Source organism: Aspergillus multicolor (assembly GCF_047715735.1).
Source record: "Aspergillus multicolor strain CBS 133.54 unplaced genomic scaffold BDW74scaffold_11, whole genome shotgun sequence".
Classification (NCBI taxonomy): Eukaryota; Fungi; Ascomycota; class Eurotiomycetes; order Eurotiales; family Aspergillaceae; genus Aspergillus; species Aspergillus multicolor.
In genome coordinates, this window is record NW_027395962.1 from 812798 (window position 1) to 829074 (window position 16277).

The 16277-nt window shown below is 52.7% G+C and overlaps 6 protein-coding genes across 6 annotated transcripts; 4 read left to right on the forward strand and 2 right to left on the reverse strand.

Annotated features, from left to right (window-relative positions):
- Positions 1-789: 789 nt before the first annotated feature.
- Positions 790-1829, forward strand: BDW74DRAFT_178005 (uncharacterized protein; the record flags this gene model as incomplete). Its single annotated transcript, XM_073729067.1, has 3 exons — positions 790-1102; positions 1152-1420; positions 1470-1829. 3 exons carry the CDS (start codon positions 790-792, stop codon positions 1827-1829), a joined length of 942 nt encoding a protein of 313 aa, XP_073584363.1.
- A 53-nt stretch (positions 1830-1882) lies between these two features.
- Positions 1883-2485, reverse strand: BDW74DRAFT_178006 (uncharacterized protein; the record flags this gene model as incomplete). Its single annotated transcript, XM_073729068.1, has 1 exon — positions 1883-2485. The coding sequence occupies one exon, from the start codon at positions 2483-2485 to the stop codon at positions 1883-1885; it is 603 nt and encodes a 200-aa protein (XP_073584364.1).
- Positions 2486-3737: 1252 nt separating this feature from the next.
- Positions 3738-5440, forward strand: BDW74DRAFT_185159 (uncharacterized protein; the record flags this gene model as incomplete). The annotated part of the gene is made up of 3 exons (XM_073730981.1): positions 3738-3881; positions 3942-4306; positions 4365-5440. 3 exons carry the CDS (start codon positions 3738-3740, stop codon positions 5398-5400), a joined length of 1545 nt encoding a protein of 514 aa, XP_073584365.1. The 3' UTR covers positions 5401-5440.
- A 2867-nt stretch (positions 5441-8307) lies between these two features.
- Positions 8308-8936, reverse strand: BDW74DRAFT_152897 (uncharacterized protein). Its single transcript, XM_073724441.1, has one exon. It carries the CDS (start codon positions 8676-8678, stop codon positions 8355-8357), a length of 324 nt encoding a protein of 107 aa, XP_073584366.1. The 5' UTR covers positions 8679-8936; the 3' UTR covers positions 8308-8354.
- Positions 8937-10985: 2049 nt separating this feature from the next.
- BDW74DRAFT_178009 (Zn(II)2Cys6 transcription factor) lies at positions 10986-13460 on the forward strand (the record flags this gene model as incomplete). The annotated part of the gene is made up of 3 exons (XM_073729069.1): positions 10986-11214; positions 11263-11801; positions 11847-13460. 3 exons carry the CDS (start codon positions 10986-10988, stop codon positions 13458-13460), a joined length of 2382 nt encoding a protein of 793 aa, XP_073584367.1.
- Positions 13461-15643: 2183 nt separating this feature from the next.
- BDW74DRAFT_178010 (cupin domain-containing protein) lies at positions 15644-16042 on the forward strand (the record flags this gene model as incomplete). The annotated part of the gene is made up of 1 exon (XM_073729070.1): positions 15644-16042. One exon carries the CDS (start codon positions 15644-15646, stop codon positions 16040-16042), a length of 399 nt encoding a protein of 132 aa, XP_073584368.1.
- Positions 16043-16277: the final 235 nt, after the last annotated feature.

The window sequence follows — 16277 nt, forward strand, 5'->3', positions numbered from 1 at the left end:
TTGCAGCATACGAACAAGGCGGTTTTGACCCAGAGTTAGGGCGGGCTATACACATGAAAGAAACTTTCAAAGCAAGCTCCAAAGCTCAGGGAGAGCGCATTGGCGGCATTGGAGAGCCTTCCATAAGCGAGCCTGTTCGAAGCCGACCTGCTCGAAATATGTCATTTGTAGAGCAGAGAATATTGCGTTCTTAGCCTTCCATCGTGGATGGAGAGACTGACTCGGGCAATTTCGACCGGGTAGCCATTTGAAGGGATGAGGTCTGTGGACTAGCTACTTTATTTCTTAGATCAGAGGGTCCCGGCATCATATGCAACGGACGGATTTGATCTCCAGGGTTGCTCTGCTGGAGCCCTGGAGCGCATTTGTGCCTGCCTGGATATGCAGGGGGCAGAGGCTCGCTCCTTCCCGTATGTGGTGGCTGGCTCCTGCAAACATCGGCTGGCCTAGATAGACAGGTGGCAGGGGCAGGGGGTACGTGATCAGAGACTGCCTCAGCCACGCCCCGGGCGCTAAGCAAGATTAGCCCACGCGCCGGTTATTTTTGGTGTTGCGACAGGTGTTTCACCAGAGAGCTAACACTCCTTGTTATCTTGATCTCATCCAATGTATTTCCGGCCAATGCTTATCGCTTCAGACGGCAGGGAACCCCTGTTCTACTGGCGGGCCGCGCCTGCCATTCCCTCTAATACCCCACTGCGCTACCGTAGGTACCATAGTCGAGATTAGAACGCCCCGAACCTCGCCTCATCACCCCCATCATCCAGGTTCTTTCACATTGCAGTCATCATGAAGACCTCACCACGGCCAGCGACCGTCTCGGACGTCAACGATCGCGGAGACCCTATCCTCCACAGCATCCGCTCTGCCGCCCGTGTCAAGATCGGTAAAAGACATTCGGACCCGTTGACACTAAGCAGACACGACGCGAAGCCGATGTCTACGTTGGAGTTTGGGACGTCGCGATGTCATGGCTCTGTTAAGGACTTCGTTACGTCCTACGACAAGAGTATGACATTGACCATATTCAGCACGGATAAGGACGATAGCGATAGAAAGAATGCCGTGGAGGGCGCTTGCTTTCGCAAGATATTTTTGACAGGTATACATCGGACCCCTTTTGAATAGCTTACATTGCTAAAGCCTACTAGATGAAACTGAAGTCCTCAACCCGACGGCTGCATACGAGAGACAGCGCTATGTCAAACTGGTGATACTTATCTCGCACACAGACGAGGAACACCAGAACCCCTCGATTTACGTCGAGCAAAAGATATACGAAGATGGGCAGGAACAAACCGTCGTCAACGAACTGATGTTCGCATCACCAATTAGGACCGGGGTCGAATATGTCTTCGCCAAATGTGGTGACGAGGGCAGACTACTCGGCAAGCGAGACCTCATCATTCGCTTCAGGGCTGTGAGTCATATCTCTCAACATCTCATGATCGGTCTAATTAAAAACGCAGATTGACGGGACCGTCTTCAACGAGTACATCAACCGCGCCAAATACTACGGCTACGACCAGCACCAATGCATCAAAGTTAACAGCCAGAACCTGGTCAGGGGTGTTGACTATGCCATTCCACCACCTGGTGATGCCCCTGCTGGAACTCCTCACTGCACCGGCTTCATCTACGGATCAAACTTGACGAGCTTATATGCATCAAAAGAAGAAATCCCTCATCACTGCAAAGATGAGCTTTTCTCCACTGGTGGTATCGAACTGCTGAAACTGAGATTTGACAGGCGTGGAAAGTGCACTGAGGACCGGCATTATATCGGTAACTTGATTATCCACTTTGTATACGTCAGTTTGAAGTCGTGATACATTTGTCATGATATAACGTTTCTACCTAGCATTTTATTGATATTTAAGCCCTATGCATTCGCCCTCCCCTTCCTAAACATACAAACTCCACCTCTGTTTACATCATTGTTATCAAATATACCCATCCCGAACCTTTCCTTGTACGCTGCCACACTTTTCTCACATTCAGTCAACAAGGTAAACCACCGGAGATATGGCAACGGCCGTATGAGCTCATCCACGCAGTCAAGTATCCACCCCCCCAGTCCGTAATTGCGATACTCAGGAAGGACATAGACATCGGTCAAGTAAGCGTACGTGTACCAGTCTGTGATAAGCCGGGCGTAACCGATCTGCTCGCATGCTGCGTCTTGATGTGCCGAACCACCCTCAGAGTCGGAGTCGGAGTCTGAGTCTGGCGGAGAGGGTGGAGCGTTGGTCGCTATCGGCCCTGGCGAGTATTCGGTTTTATACAGACCGAAACAGAATGAGTGCTCGATGATATCGCGCAGGATCTCTTTTGGAAACGGTTTCGCCCAGTAGAGGCAGTCCAGTGCGAACGCGGCGTTTATGGCGTCGAGATTTAGAAAGGAGCGGTCTGTTGAGATGTGAAAGGTGGTGTTTTGTTGCAAGCAGTGTTTTGCCCATGTTTTTGGAGTCTTAGGGAGGGACATGTTGTTTTTAGGTCTTGCTCGCTTGGTACCTAGGTATAGTCGGGTATACTTAGTAGGTATGGTACTGCTAAATTGTGTAGGCAGGCTGGACATGGCAGTCAAAGCTGAACAGAATATCCACGTATTCATCGGTTAAGTCCAGCAGTATAAGTAAAATTCAACTTTCTTGAGCTGTAAGGACCAGATACCAAACTACTCAACAATTACGTAGCTATCGCGGATCAGTGGATCGGATCGTCCTTGGATCTTGCGATCTTGAACATCACCCTTACTGCTGGGTACTTCCTTCGCCTGTGAATGTGGGTCATAGCCCACTGCATGCCTCAAGTGAGCAAGGCTATTGCATACTCTGTATACCTTAGTGGGTCCTTATATCATCGTGCAGATTGACGGAGCAAGGATGGGCTCCTACGTTAGGTGTGGACCAGATAAATTGGTATGCATTCACATTCATATGCATGACTTAGTATACAGTAGTTCCAGAGTGATAAAGGGCATTTGTAAACAAAGTTTGTTGCTTTATATTGCAATACCTTGAAACTTTGCTTACTGAGGTATGGACTGTTTGTAAAATACTGCCCTATCAGCAGGAAAACGAATTGTTAATTCCATTCAGCCTTCAAAGTCTACTAAACCAGACACGCGAGACATCCAGGCGCGGCCAGATTCTATTATGCCATGAATATACACTATATACAACACTCAGCGGACCAGTCCAGTGCCTGACCTGACTGATCATCTTACAGAGCCTGACCAATGTCTTCTCAGCTCCTTAATCTTATTCTTGTCCCGACTATGTTCCGAGCAATAAATCAAGTAACCTCTGAGAATTCTGACTAAGAGCAGCGGAGTTCCGCCACGCTTTCATGACAAATCCAAATCCTCCCCATCATCGGGCCCAAAACTAACTGCATTTGGGCGGACGCAGCGCCCGGGGCCCTTGCCAAGGTCTACGGGCCAATGGGCTAACAGGGGGGTGGAATGCGCCAAGGGCGCTGCATCGTGGCTCAGCCATCGACCTGTCAGATCTTCGCATATCCGCAGGGCTGAATATCCGCAGGGCTGAATATCCGCAGGGCTGAGTATCAGCTTTAGGCTCTAGAAGAAATGCGATAAGCTGTTTTGGTCGATACCTATCCTTATTCAGGGTGCTGACGTCAAACGCTAGGGTTTAGAATGTTTAGCTTATCAACTATAAAACCATCACTGCCCCTGGGAAATCCAGCCAAAATTAGTAATTACCAGAAGCACCATGCTAACCCTTCTATCCTTGGTAACTTTAGTCTCTGCTGCGGCATTCACACCAACGCCCAACGCCCGCCCAACCGCCATCATTGATTCGGGGTCTATAATCGGAACAGCCATAAACGTCGCAATCCCCTCTGCCACCGTCACCGTCAACAAATACCTCGGGATCCCGTTCGCAGAGAAGCCCGAGTGATTTCGCCTCCCCGAGCCTGTATCCCCGTGGACAGAACCCTTCGACGCGTCAGACTACGGCCCAGCATGCTACCAGCAGATCAGCGAAGAGACCGCGTTATTCTACAAAGGTGTTGGCCTCGGCGTTGTGCCAAATGGTGAAAGCGAAGACTGTCTGAATTTGAATGTTTACGCCCCTGCTACAGCCTCTGCCGGCTCCAAGGCTGTGATCGTCTGGGTCCATGGAGGGAGCTGGCAGAACGGTGCGAACTCGCTGCCCTTATACGATGGATCAAACATCGTTGCGAATCAGGATGTTGTCCTCGTTAGCATCAACTACAGGACGAACATCTTTGGGTTTCCTGCTGATGAGAGTATCCCCGTGGAGGAGAGAAATCTTGCGTACGTCCCCTACCTACCTTTTACAGTCGTAACCCTAACTAACCTTGGAACAAATCAGCCTCCACGGCACCCGTCTCGCCCTTGACTGGGTCGTCCGCAACATCGCATTCCTGGGCGGCGACCCCTCCAGAATCACCATCGCCGGCGAAAGCGGCGGGTCCTCAACAGTCGACACGATCCTGACTGCACCACCAGACCCGCTCCCCTTCCACGCAGCCATCCTCTCCTCCAGCCAGATCTCTGTCCCCGCGCAGCCCCAACAACCAGAGCTCTACATAAAGTCCTGGAACACCCTCGCGCGCCTCGCGGGGTGTCCCGCAAACTCAAGCTCGACCCTCCCCTGCCTGCAGAACTACCCAGCGCAAGACCTCGTCAACCTTGTCACAAACGCCTCGCTCACCTTCAACGGCTTCCCAGACGGCGGGGTTACATGGTCCAACACCTCACGTCTTGACAGACTCCGCAACAAGACCGCCTGTGTCCCTGTGCTGATCGGCACGACATACGACGAAGCATCGCCCTTCACACTCGGGCTGAACGACACCCGCTCCGCACTAGATTCTATCAGATTAACAGAATACACTGACCTCATTATCGATTTATACCCCCTCGGGAAACCAGGAATCAGCACCGAAACCGCACGCATCACCCGCATCGCAACAGAGTTCCTCATGCAGTGCAACACGGCGCTGTGGGCAGATGACTCGCTCTCAGTCGGTATACCAACCTACCGCTTCCTGTACAATGCCAGTTTTCCAAACACGGAGTTCATCCCTGGTGTCCAGCTCGGGGCGTATCATGCCTCTGAGCTGCCTCTGCTTTTTGGGACGTATAGAAGGGCTAATGCGACGGCGTTTCAGAGGGAGCTTAGTGCCACAGTCCAGAAGGCGTATGCGGATTTTGCGAAGAGTCCAGCGAGTGGGCCGGGGTGGGGGTCTGTTCCGGTCATCGGCGTGTTTGGGGGTGGTGTGAGACCGGGTCTTGGTGAGGAACGGAAGGCGCTTAGTACGGTCGATAGTGCGGCAATTGATGTCAGGTGTCCGCTGTTCTATCCGGTTTATGAGGCGCTTTCATTGGGGATTGGGGGTGAGTGAGTGCTGGTAGTCCACCAAGGCTCAATGACACCGGCCAGCCTAAAGCAATCCAAGTTCTTTGTCGCCGATTGCAGGGCCATTATCGTCGCGTCTTATGCCTAGAGTTTACAAGCTTTGTATCATGGTAGACCTTGGCACATTCTGTACAGCAATAATACTGGTGTTGTGGAAATATCGCCCTGTCCACGCGGTTTTGATTGGCCCCGCCGCCTTTGATTAGGGCTGAGTGTAGGTAGGTAGATTTGCGCTGTTTAGGTGTAGACAGTGCAACACGGCAAATCTTCAAAATATGTCTTAGTATTTGGAAGCCATAGACAGGTGTTTAACAATGCGTAGCATATAGCTAGTTGACATTTCTGTAAACCTGCAACATTGCTGCGTACAGCACGCACTTACCAATATTTGCTCCAACACAACAACATTTTTCAACACCACTACCTAGAGCAACCTAGCATGACTATACAACATCATCCCGTGATTTATATTACAACTAGTCTAATGCCGCGACTGCCTCGGCACTGCTCAGAAAAGCTGGAGGCGTGCCAGACCTACCTGGCTACCTGCTGGAAGTAGTCACGTGCGAGATTCGCAGACCAGACTTGACATATTCCGAGGTTTCTCTTTTAATAATGGCTAGCTGCATCTGCATTGTGAGCCGGTGATTACCTTGCCTAGCTGTATCTTTGATTCCAACTCTTCAGATCCGGCGGCACGAAGGAAGACATAATGAAATAGATTCCTAGGCTGGGCTGTTGTATGCGCGGCCTGTCAGTCAGGGCTAGATATGAAGTCCGCCAATCAACGTTGAGATTAGAAACAGTATCCCACCGGGAGATTTTACAAGAGGACCGGGTACCTAGAGCCTTGGTATGATGATTCACAGTCTGTCCAATACTATGACATAATATAGCACAGAAAATGGAAATGTTGATGCTTTTAATTCCCACCGCGCACTTCGTGGTGAAATGGTAATGTGGTACAGAGAATCAACATCCATGTCCAATCCAACAGATGAACTGGCATCGGTATAGTATTACATCCTGACTACAGCAGCGCAATGACCGTATTCAGCCTCACCCTCGGCCCCGCCGCAGAAAGCACGGTCTGGACATGCCTTGTTTTCTCCTTCACCGTCCGCCCAAACTCATCCAGCGTAGCCAGATCCGGCGTCCCGTGATGCGCCCATTCCCTAACAAGGCGAATGAGCTCCCCCGCCTGTCGATACAGCGTGCGACGCTGATTCCTCGCCTGCGCCACCGTGATCGTCCCCGCGTTCTGCAGCCCCGTCACAACCTGCAACTTCCCCTGCAGCGCGTCCACAATCACATGGAACAGCGTGTCCCCGGCACCCCGTCCCCCCTGTGCATTCGGCCCGGGCTGTGGATCAATATTCTGGCAATGGTACACGGCTATCTGATAGCACTTCCAATTACCAGGCCTCTTCCGGGTCGGCCACGCCGCGAAACCCACGGGCGAGCGCAGGAACGAGTCCGTGTCCGCGCCTAGCCGCGCAAGCAGTGTGAAGAGCTTGGACTTGGATAGCGCGTACGCAAACTCCAGCGGCGGACAGTCCTGCGCGCCCGCGTGGCTGATCGTCTCCATGGCGTTCGGCAGCCGCGCCAGCGCCCGTAGGGAGCTGGTGAGGCTGTTGAGGACGGCGCTGTGCCAGATGTTCGGCACGGCCACGCTGAGGTCTAGGTTGTTGCGCGTGCGCAGGGCGTCGAGGGTTGTGCCGCCGATGCGCTCAGCTAGGTCTTCGAGGTGGCGTCGTGGAGGACGGGGACCCGCGCCTGGGGCCCCGTCGCCGCCGCCATTGGGTGCGGGTGCGGGTGCGGGTGCGGGTGCGGGTGCGGGTGCGGGTGCGGGTGCAGGAGCGGTCAGGCCCATGCGTTTGTAAGGCGTCCCGTTCTGTAGGCGGTCCATTTGCGGCCACAGGCGCGGAAACACTCTGTAGTGGTCCCAGATGATCAGGTCCAGGTGCGTGCTTGTTCGGCCGGTTGCGTGCAGGCTGGGGTTTCCGGGCCGCTCGAGGGCCCAGTCCCGGTCGACTTTGCAGCAGTAGTTGGTGTAGTGCACGAGCCTGCGGCAGGACATGTCTAAGGCGGTTGCGTGGTTCGCATGGCTGAGGTAGCTCTCCCCGCTCAGGCCGTGGCCGGCGGGCTTCCAGAGGTTGACGGCGAAGAGGCGGTTCAGGGTGTGGAGCTCTCCCTGTGCGATGAGGTATTCGATGGGGTCGACTTGGTTGAGGGTGGCGAGGTTGGCTGTGATCGTGGCACGGGACTGGGGGCATGGGAACAGCGCTATTCCCTCCCACCTACATGGTGCCATACTGCAGCAGCTACCGCAGCGACTGCACAATACTATACGGCCGTATATTCGGCCTGGCCCCCATAAGAACCCCCAACTCCCCGAGCGCCGTATTCCCCACCCCATTCCTGGTGGTCTTATCCGGCCCATTCGGCACGCGCCGATTCCCACTCTCCACCAGCTGGATATACTGCCTCGCGCGCGCATACAGTCTCGACCGCCTCACACCCTCCTGCGCCGCCGTAATCCCGTTCATGCCCCCCGCACCAACAAGAGCCAGCAGCGCCGCCATCTCCACGCCCAGCGTCTGCACGATGACGTGGTACAATGTCCCATTCGCCACCTGCCCTCCTGGCGCGGGGTTGATGTTTCGGTAGTACCGCACCGCCGCGACGATGTACTTCCACGCGTCGGAGCGCTTCTGGTTCCATGCCGGTATTCCGTTCGCGGAACGGAGGAAAGTGTCGGCGTCGGCGCCGCGGTCCGGGCGCTCGCGGTCGGGATGCAGGAGCTGCACGAACTTCTTGTACGCGCGGACGCGGAAGGCGTGCTGCAGCGGGGGGACGGCCTGGGTGGGCGGGACGGCGTCGATGGTCGCCCTCGTGACCGGGTTGGCGGCCAGTGGCGGGATCAGCCCTGCGCCGCGGTTATGCTCCACGGCGAAGTGCCAGAAGTCCGGGACGATCGTGGCCAGGTCGAAGTTGTTCCTGTGGACCAGGGACAGGTACTGCGCGCCTGCGATGTTGCGGGCGAGGGTATCGATCGAGTGTTGGTGGATGCGTGGTCTGCCGGCGGCGGTTCTCAGGGGGAAGTGGCCTGGGGGCGGTGGAGGGGGGCAGTTGACTCGATTCAGGAAGTTCCAGAAGCGCCAGAAGACGGGGTAGCAGTGCTCGATGGCCAGGTCGAGGTGGCATTTGCGGTTGGGGGCGTTGGCGTTGAGACGCGGGCAGTAGAGGGGTTGCAGCGCCCATGCGCGGTCCTTGCGGCACTCGTAGATGATGTAGTGCAGGACGAGGGCCTGGCCGGGGCTCTGGACGCCGTTGTTCCAGGCCATGGCGGCGTAGCTCATCCCGTCGAGCCCGTAGCCGTCGGGGAAGAAGAGATTGGCTTGTTTAAGGCGGTCGAGGGCGTGAAGATCGCCGCGGAAGATGAGGCGGCGGATGGGATCGACGATGCCGAGCGTGCGGATGTTGGCGTCGATTTGGGCTTGCGTGTGAGGGAGGGGAGGGAGGGGCGGCGCACCAGGTGGGGCGAACTGGGCTGTGTACCAATTGATCACATCCGTTTCGCTCCAGAGTTGTGGTAAGTTGGGCCAGCATCGGGCTGGGCGGGTTGCGTTCGCTCCTTCATTGAACATCCGCACGGTATTCGCTGGATTACTCATGAAGTCAAGCAGTTCCCTTCTTGTGTACCCGGCGAGGGCGACTGGGGTTGTGCCGTTGGGGGGCGCGACGTAGTTTGCATTATTGAACGGCAAACGGTCTGCCCATATGTCGTCGATGTCTTTTCGGGTTGGTGGTGGGGGTGGTACTCCTGCTGCTCCTAGTAGGTTTGGTACTACTCCTGTTGCTAGTCCTTGATATAGAGCTGCGATTTGTTGTGCTGGTGGTTGTGCCATGTTGAAGTCTTTAGTGCTATCAGTTTTTGTTCTTTAGTTCTAGGATTGCCGCGAGGCGAACATCGAGCGATATATGAACTTTACTGGCATGTATGTCTTGCTTGCTACCCTCTATTTTAGGAATAAGACTCTGTTAGGTGCCAGGTTATTCGCTTTAAAGCATGTCTGAGGATACGTTTTACAGCCTTTGTTTACTTGTGAGAGGCACTGAAGTTGCCTACAGTTCTTTATCTGCACCCATTGTCGTAACCGAAACTGCTATACCAAAACGCTGTCCGGAGTCTCTTTGAAGTCCGCTCTTCGCACGTGACATTCTTTGAAACTGCGATGTTTTATTGTTATATGGATCTCTCAGCTCCTTGCCGCAAGTCTGCTTCATTTATGCACTAATCGAAGCAGAAGCCGGGGCTAGCATAAGTATCTGATCCCGAAGCATCCATAGATGTATTGGATAATAAGGAAGAGAAAGCCCTTATACTATGCTACAGTACTTTACTAATTAAGGCTAGCTAAACTCCTATAATAAATATTTTCTTAAACTAAGCAGCTACTTTGATTAATACTTATATAAATAACACTACTTTAAGAGTGCTTATTTTACGCGCTGCCTACCTAAATAAGTATTATTTCTGTACCTTACCATATCTGCTGCTACTTTTAGATCTATATTTTCATGGTTTGCCTACTTAGGTAGGTACATACGGGCTGTGCTTGCTACGTTGTAAGGTAGAAATTCAAGCCACGTGCATCTGCAATACTACCATACCAGTACTATACGTGATATCAAGATCAGCCTAGCAGTACTCAATGTAAACAGCATCAAGAACTTTGATGATCATATTTTGCAACTTATATTCCTATATGTTATACAATAGTAGCTTAACTAGCTTTAGGTAAGCTTAGGGAGGAACATTTAGAAGAGCAACTGAGTTGAAGTCTCAAGAGTACCCAGAGGAAGTAAGCAGAGAGCCACAAGTCTAAATTACACCTACTTCGATATCTATAGAGGTATGGATTAATGTTTGACTTAGTGATATATAAACCCCTCCTAGCTGCAATACAAAAGATTTCCCACCACTTCCTGCATTTCCCACACCTGCTTTGCGTTCACTTAGCTCAAGGTCCCTCCGGGACACACTGTTCTCTTAGGTTACCAAGGTTGTTCCACAGCTCAGCCTGAGTCTTTGCTTCAGCCGGTTCGACGAGAGTCTCGGTGTTCATTCCCGGCCATGGCTTTATATCTAGTCCCTTCTCACTACCTATAACTGCCGGAGAAATAGTCCGACCCCCGCAGCAAATCCTCCGAAAGCCGAGGTAAGCGTGACACGCTCCATTTGGAACGGGCGGGAAATTCCTAGCCCCAGAAGTCCTCACCAACGGCTCTGCCTGGGAGTCAGAACCGTCAATGTACAGACCAGAACCACCGGAAGAAATCTCCATAATGTCTCCGCTACCTCTCAGCCATTCATATCAAAGCTAGTGGTGGCAGAGTGCCAGAATGCCGGCGACATAGGGCTAATCGGCAAAACAGCGGGACCCCGCCGTTCTCGGCCCTCGGGGTATTTCCTGCGAGATGCGGGGGATCTCAGCCTAAGAGCTCAATGTCCGCATATCGCCTTGTTCCCAGATTTCTAATTCCCTAGGTATCATCCCACCTGAAATGGACGAGTACAACGGTCCAGACTCATCGGGGTCTCCCGACCAGACGCCCCGCGGCCCCGAGGTGGGCCATGCCTGCAACTCCTGCCGACGCCGCAAACTCCGGTGCTCGAGGGAGCTGCCGAGCTGTCAGCATTGTCGGAAGACAGCGTCCGAGTGCCAGTATGAGACGAAGAGGGCGAAGCCCGGGATGAAGGCTGGGGCGTTGGATAATATTCATCGGAGATTGGGTGGGTCTGAGTTCTTTTTTCGTCAATTTTTTACTTATTGTGCGACAGATGCCGTAGAGCGTACCCTTGGAAAGCAGCAGGCCAAACTGGAGAGTTTTCAAGAGGCAGAGATACCGTCGGGGAGGGACTCGGCTGTCCGGACGATCTTGTCGTCGCTGGCTGCTGGGCTTCAGAAGCTTGAACAATCCAGGAGCTTGGAAAGTGGCCCTTCGAAACGCCGACGGATTGACAACAGTGGAACGTACCGCCAGGTTCGACCGAGGGATCTTCCTGCTATTGCAGACGACGACATACTAAGCCATGTTCTCGAAGCTTACTTCATTTATATCCACCCATGGACGCCGATCATCCATGAAGGCCGGTTCCGTAGGCGACTAGTAGACGACTCTGAGCGAGAGAAGCTGCACCTCGTTATACAATCTATGATCCTCGTCGCCAGGCGACATATCGAGGACGAAGATACAGCTGCCTATCTGGAAAGGTCGATAACCGACACAGAGAATACAAGGGATTGGTTGGTATCGAAGGCCATGAAGTATCAATCGATCGAGAACTTGCAGGCGCTTATCATAATTGCCTCGGACGACGTAAGAATCTCCTCCATGAACCTAACAAGGCTTACGAGTCAATAGATTGGTAGTGGTCATGCCTCACAGGCATGGCCTCTTGTGGGCTCACTGTCACGTATGGTCGACTATCTCCAACTCACGATTGAACATGACGAAGCGGTGCAGCACCCTTTCTCCGAGCCGTACAGGATATTACCAGCACCTGTAAATTGGACAGAAGCCGAGGAGAGGCGAAGGATCTTCTGGGCGGTTTTTGCCCTGGACCGGTTCTGCTCCGTCAGCTTGGGATGGAACACCAGTCTCACAGCTGACGATGTCCGCCGCCGCTTACCGTGTGATGGAATCACCTGGCGCAAAGAGAACCCCGTCGTAACGCCCTACTTTGGTATCTGGGACAAATCTGCCGGTCGGATTGGGAATCCCATCGCCTTCCTCCCTACACATCCAACCCCAGGTCCAGCTCAACGCCCACCGGAGGAAGAAGCAGATGCTCCATCAGAGGCAGGCACCTCTCCCGGTACATCGTCAACTGTGGACATGTCGACTGTTGGAGCGTATGCCTACTGCATTGAAGCTACAGAATCTTTAAGCCGCGTAACGACGTACTTCCTGCAACAAAAGGTCAACCTAAACGACCAGAAAGAGTTCGGCGCCTGGCTGACACGCTTCAAAGAGCTGGATCTTCGTCTGGTTCACTGGAAGATGCTCCTTCCCCAGAAGTGGACAGTCAATGTTGCGCAGCAGGGATCAACAAGAATGGATCCTAATCTCACACTCGCCCATGTTACGCATAATGCGTCGATGATTTTACTCCACCAGCCGATCGCTTTCCCTCTCCCCGAGTGGCCGTTCAAAAGCAGGCTACCGAGTCTCTGCAGTATGGATACGTGTCAAACTGCAGCAGTTGAAATCACATCTATCACAAACCACTACCTCAAGAGCTCGCTGCCCACTTCACCTCTGAGCAGCCAGTTTGCATTCTGCGTGTTCATAGCAGCGAGGACTCTATTGTTGCACTGGAAACATAGTCCGAGCCAAGGCAGTGTTGCTCCGGAGTTTTGGGTTCTAATTCAGAGCCTTGATACCATGTCTACACGGCACTCTGGTGCTCAGTCACAAGAGCGCTCTAATAATTTGCCCGCCAAATACTCGTCCACATTGACTCATCTCCACAGACAATGCTCCCAAGAAGAATTATTCCAGCTCAACATAGCCGGATATACCACGGAGATATCGCATTCAGAGGCTGACGACCCGCAACCGCCATCGAGTACGCTGCCTAGGGAGCCGCATATCCATGATATCAACACGAGCCCGCTTCTGTCTACTCAAGCCGTTATCCCAGGCCGTCCACCTGTGCTCCCCAGCCAGCGGCTTGCGGCAAGTCCTCGGCAAGAATATCAGCGTCGTAGTTCCAACACCATACACTCGCAGGCAGTCTTCGAGAATCAGAGATTACCCTCCTTAACACCGAATGCCTTCTCTGCCATGAACATCGGTATGCAGAGCGAAGCAAACGACGCTATTCTTCAGCAAAGCTTGGATTTGAGCGCTGGCACAGACGACGGAATGTCCATATCTCATATGCTACTTGATCAACAGTTCACCGGTCTTGATCGGGTTATCAGTTACAGCGATGGACTGTTCGGGTCGGAATTTGAGGGGAGGAGATGGTAGGCAGTTCGCTTTCTGTCATTAGTATCCTATCAAATAAAATGCATACCCTACGGTTGAAACAGTTCAATCCCACTGTGAACTTCATTGGCGATACTTCACATTCTGAGAATACACTTCTTCAAGCAACTACACATGATACCAGGCCCCTGCCGTAGTGATACCACGTCCGGGTCCGCTCACAATCCATCCATGGCCATACATCCTCACTACCCCTGAGCTCCCCCTAACAATCCTCAATAACGCGATCAAGTCGAGCGGCTATAGTAGCTAGTAGTAAACTTTCCCGTTCTTCATCGAGGAGCAATTTCGGCAGTCGAATCCTACACACAGATCGACCCATCAGCAAGACGCCCAAGAAGGGTTCCAATGCCCGCAGAAACAGTTGAACATCAACACAGTGCTGCGGTTGAGCGTACCAGCTTGACGTTTGCGCGCTTTGCCATTTCCGTGACCGTGATACCAAGCCTGAAACTTGTCCCAGGCCCAGGGGATAATGACACCAGCTGCTACTTGAGCTGCGGACGAGAGGAGCAGAAAAGCGATGATATGCATGTTGTCTTTGAAAGGAGATCGACGGTTTCTGTTGTTGGGTAGGATATATTGGTAACGGGAGTTAAAAGGGCAATCGGGGAGAAGGAAAAAGAGAGATTTGGAGGATAAAATGTTTGTTCTTGCTTGGGGGGTTGTAAGGATACATATAACAAGGACGTCGGTATAGAGTTTTGGTGGGACTTCAGACTCATTGGTCGTGAAGACATCGGAGGCACGAATGTGAACCTACGCCTTCGGTAGCTTAATTAGGGTTTTGTTGTCATGATCATGGGGGCTCGGTACCATATTTGGTGGTGGTAAGAGGCTCGACTGATGCAACAAGGCACCTTATATACACGGGAGCGATAGGCCTTGCATCAAGAGCGAAGCCTAGACCTCCAATCAAGCATAATACACTAAACTAACCCATCCATCTTCGAGGTATTTCCAATACCAACTTGGAAGCCTGCCTTCCTAGGTTGTTCTCATGGTTCTGTCGCAATCCTCACCAAATTCATAACCCTAGGGTACCTACCTAGGTACACAAGCAGGAATTACCACCACCACGTGAGACATCGGCAAGTCTTCCAGGCCCAATAGGTGTTTACAGAAAGTTAATTGTCGGGACACTGGAAGGTGGACATAAGCAAAATTTAGTGGCTCCAGGTAGCTACCATAGTCTTCCACAAATGCGAGTCCAGCTTGCTTCTTGACCTAATTAGGAGCTTCTGCATCAGTTTCGAGGTTCGTGGTCATTTGCTGACTGGAGTAACTCACCAGCCCAGAATCTGCACTCCAGGACTAACTAATCATACCTACCGCTCCTCAGCGGGTGTTCCAAGCCTCGACAGGTCCCAGGGAATCCAGATAGACTAACGGGATTGTCATCTGGAATTTATCAAGAATAATCCGATCCTTTATCCCGAAGAGTTTACCATAATCCCTGCCATGGGTCCATCAATTTAGCGCGTAAGCAAGATGCATGCCGGTGGGGCGGACCCAGTCAAGCCCTAGGAAAAGCTTACGCGGAGTTAAGCAGAGGATGACACTGAACATCCGTCTCTGGATTTGCTAGGTATGGGGAGGAAGATCTCTAGACATATCAAGAGAATATTTGTTCAGAGATGATGGTGTCCGTGCAGCAATTACGTACTGTACTACATGGATCCTGGGTCAGGGCTTACACCATTCCCGGAGATAAGCCGAGCACCAGACCAGACAACTTACCTACCTGCCTACCTAGGCCTTGCATCCCTACCTGGGGGGATCGGACAGCTCCTGTACGGAGTAGCCCGGGGTGGCTCTAGATTCATGGATTGCGCCCCGCACATTGAACATGACGAAATAGCGGAAATGTTGGAGCATTGCTGGTGTCACAAAAAGCAGCCCTACTCGCGTTATTCCATCCATCGATGGATTAGACACTGTACTGCATTTCTCACCTCAATCTTCTCTGCTATATAAAGCCCGGAATCGCACATTCGAACTTTTTTTTTCTCCCGTCCTATACCTACCTATTGATCCTCATCGCTCATTCGAAATTCAACTTGACCTCCAGGACACTGTTTGCAGACAGGTAAACCCCCTGTCTCATTGCCCGAGTCCATCTGATATCCATACATTCTCTAACAATATACCAGCAAGCCACCAAAATGTCCTCCGCCATCTCCACCCCCTCAAACCGCAAAACAAGCCAAGTCGGCTCTACATTCACCGGCGACGTGTACCTCGAGCTCATCCACGTGGACCCCAAAGCCGTAACCGCAAACGTAACATTCACCCCGTGCGCGCGGACGCACTGGCACACGCACGAGGAGGGGCAGGTGATACACGTGACGACAGGGAGCGGCTGGATCTGCGACCAGGGACAGAAGCCGCGGCGCATCAAGGCGGGGGATGTGATTTGGGCGCCAGCGGGGACGACGCATTGGCATGGGGCGGATGAGGGGAGTCTCATGAGCCATTTTGTGGTGGGGTTGGGGGAGACGAGGTGGCTTGGGCCTGTTAGTGAGGAGGAGTATATGGCTGGGAAGGGGGAGGAAAAGCGGTAGCTAGGTGCTGGTAGTTAGCAGTGACTGTGACAGTGCATGTGCATGTGCATGCTGGGTTGAAAAGCTGTATCTAATCATATCTACCTGGGGCCGAGGTAGTAATAGTGATTATGGTATGAATCGATGCCCCTTGATACGGCTAGGAGTAAGGGTTGTTGATACCTACCATAGCGAGGCTGGGTCCGCCCTCGATACCGAGACAATAAAGTGGCAGTTGCCGGGAAGACAATGTAAC

Coding starts and splice junctions, on each gene's coding strand:
- BDW74DRAFT_152897 (XM_073724441.1), bottom strand. CDS start 8,678: ATGGGCGCTGCAACCCCTCTACTGCCCGCGTCTCAACGCCAACGCCCC.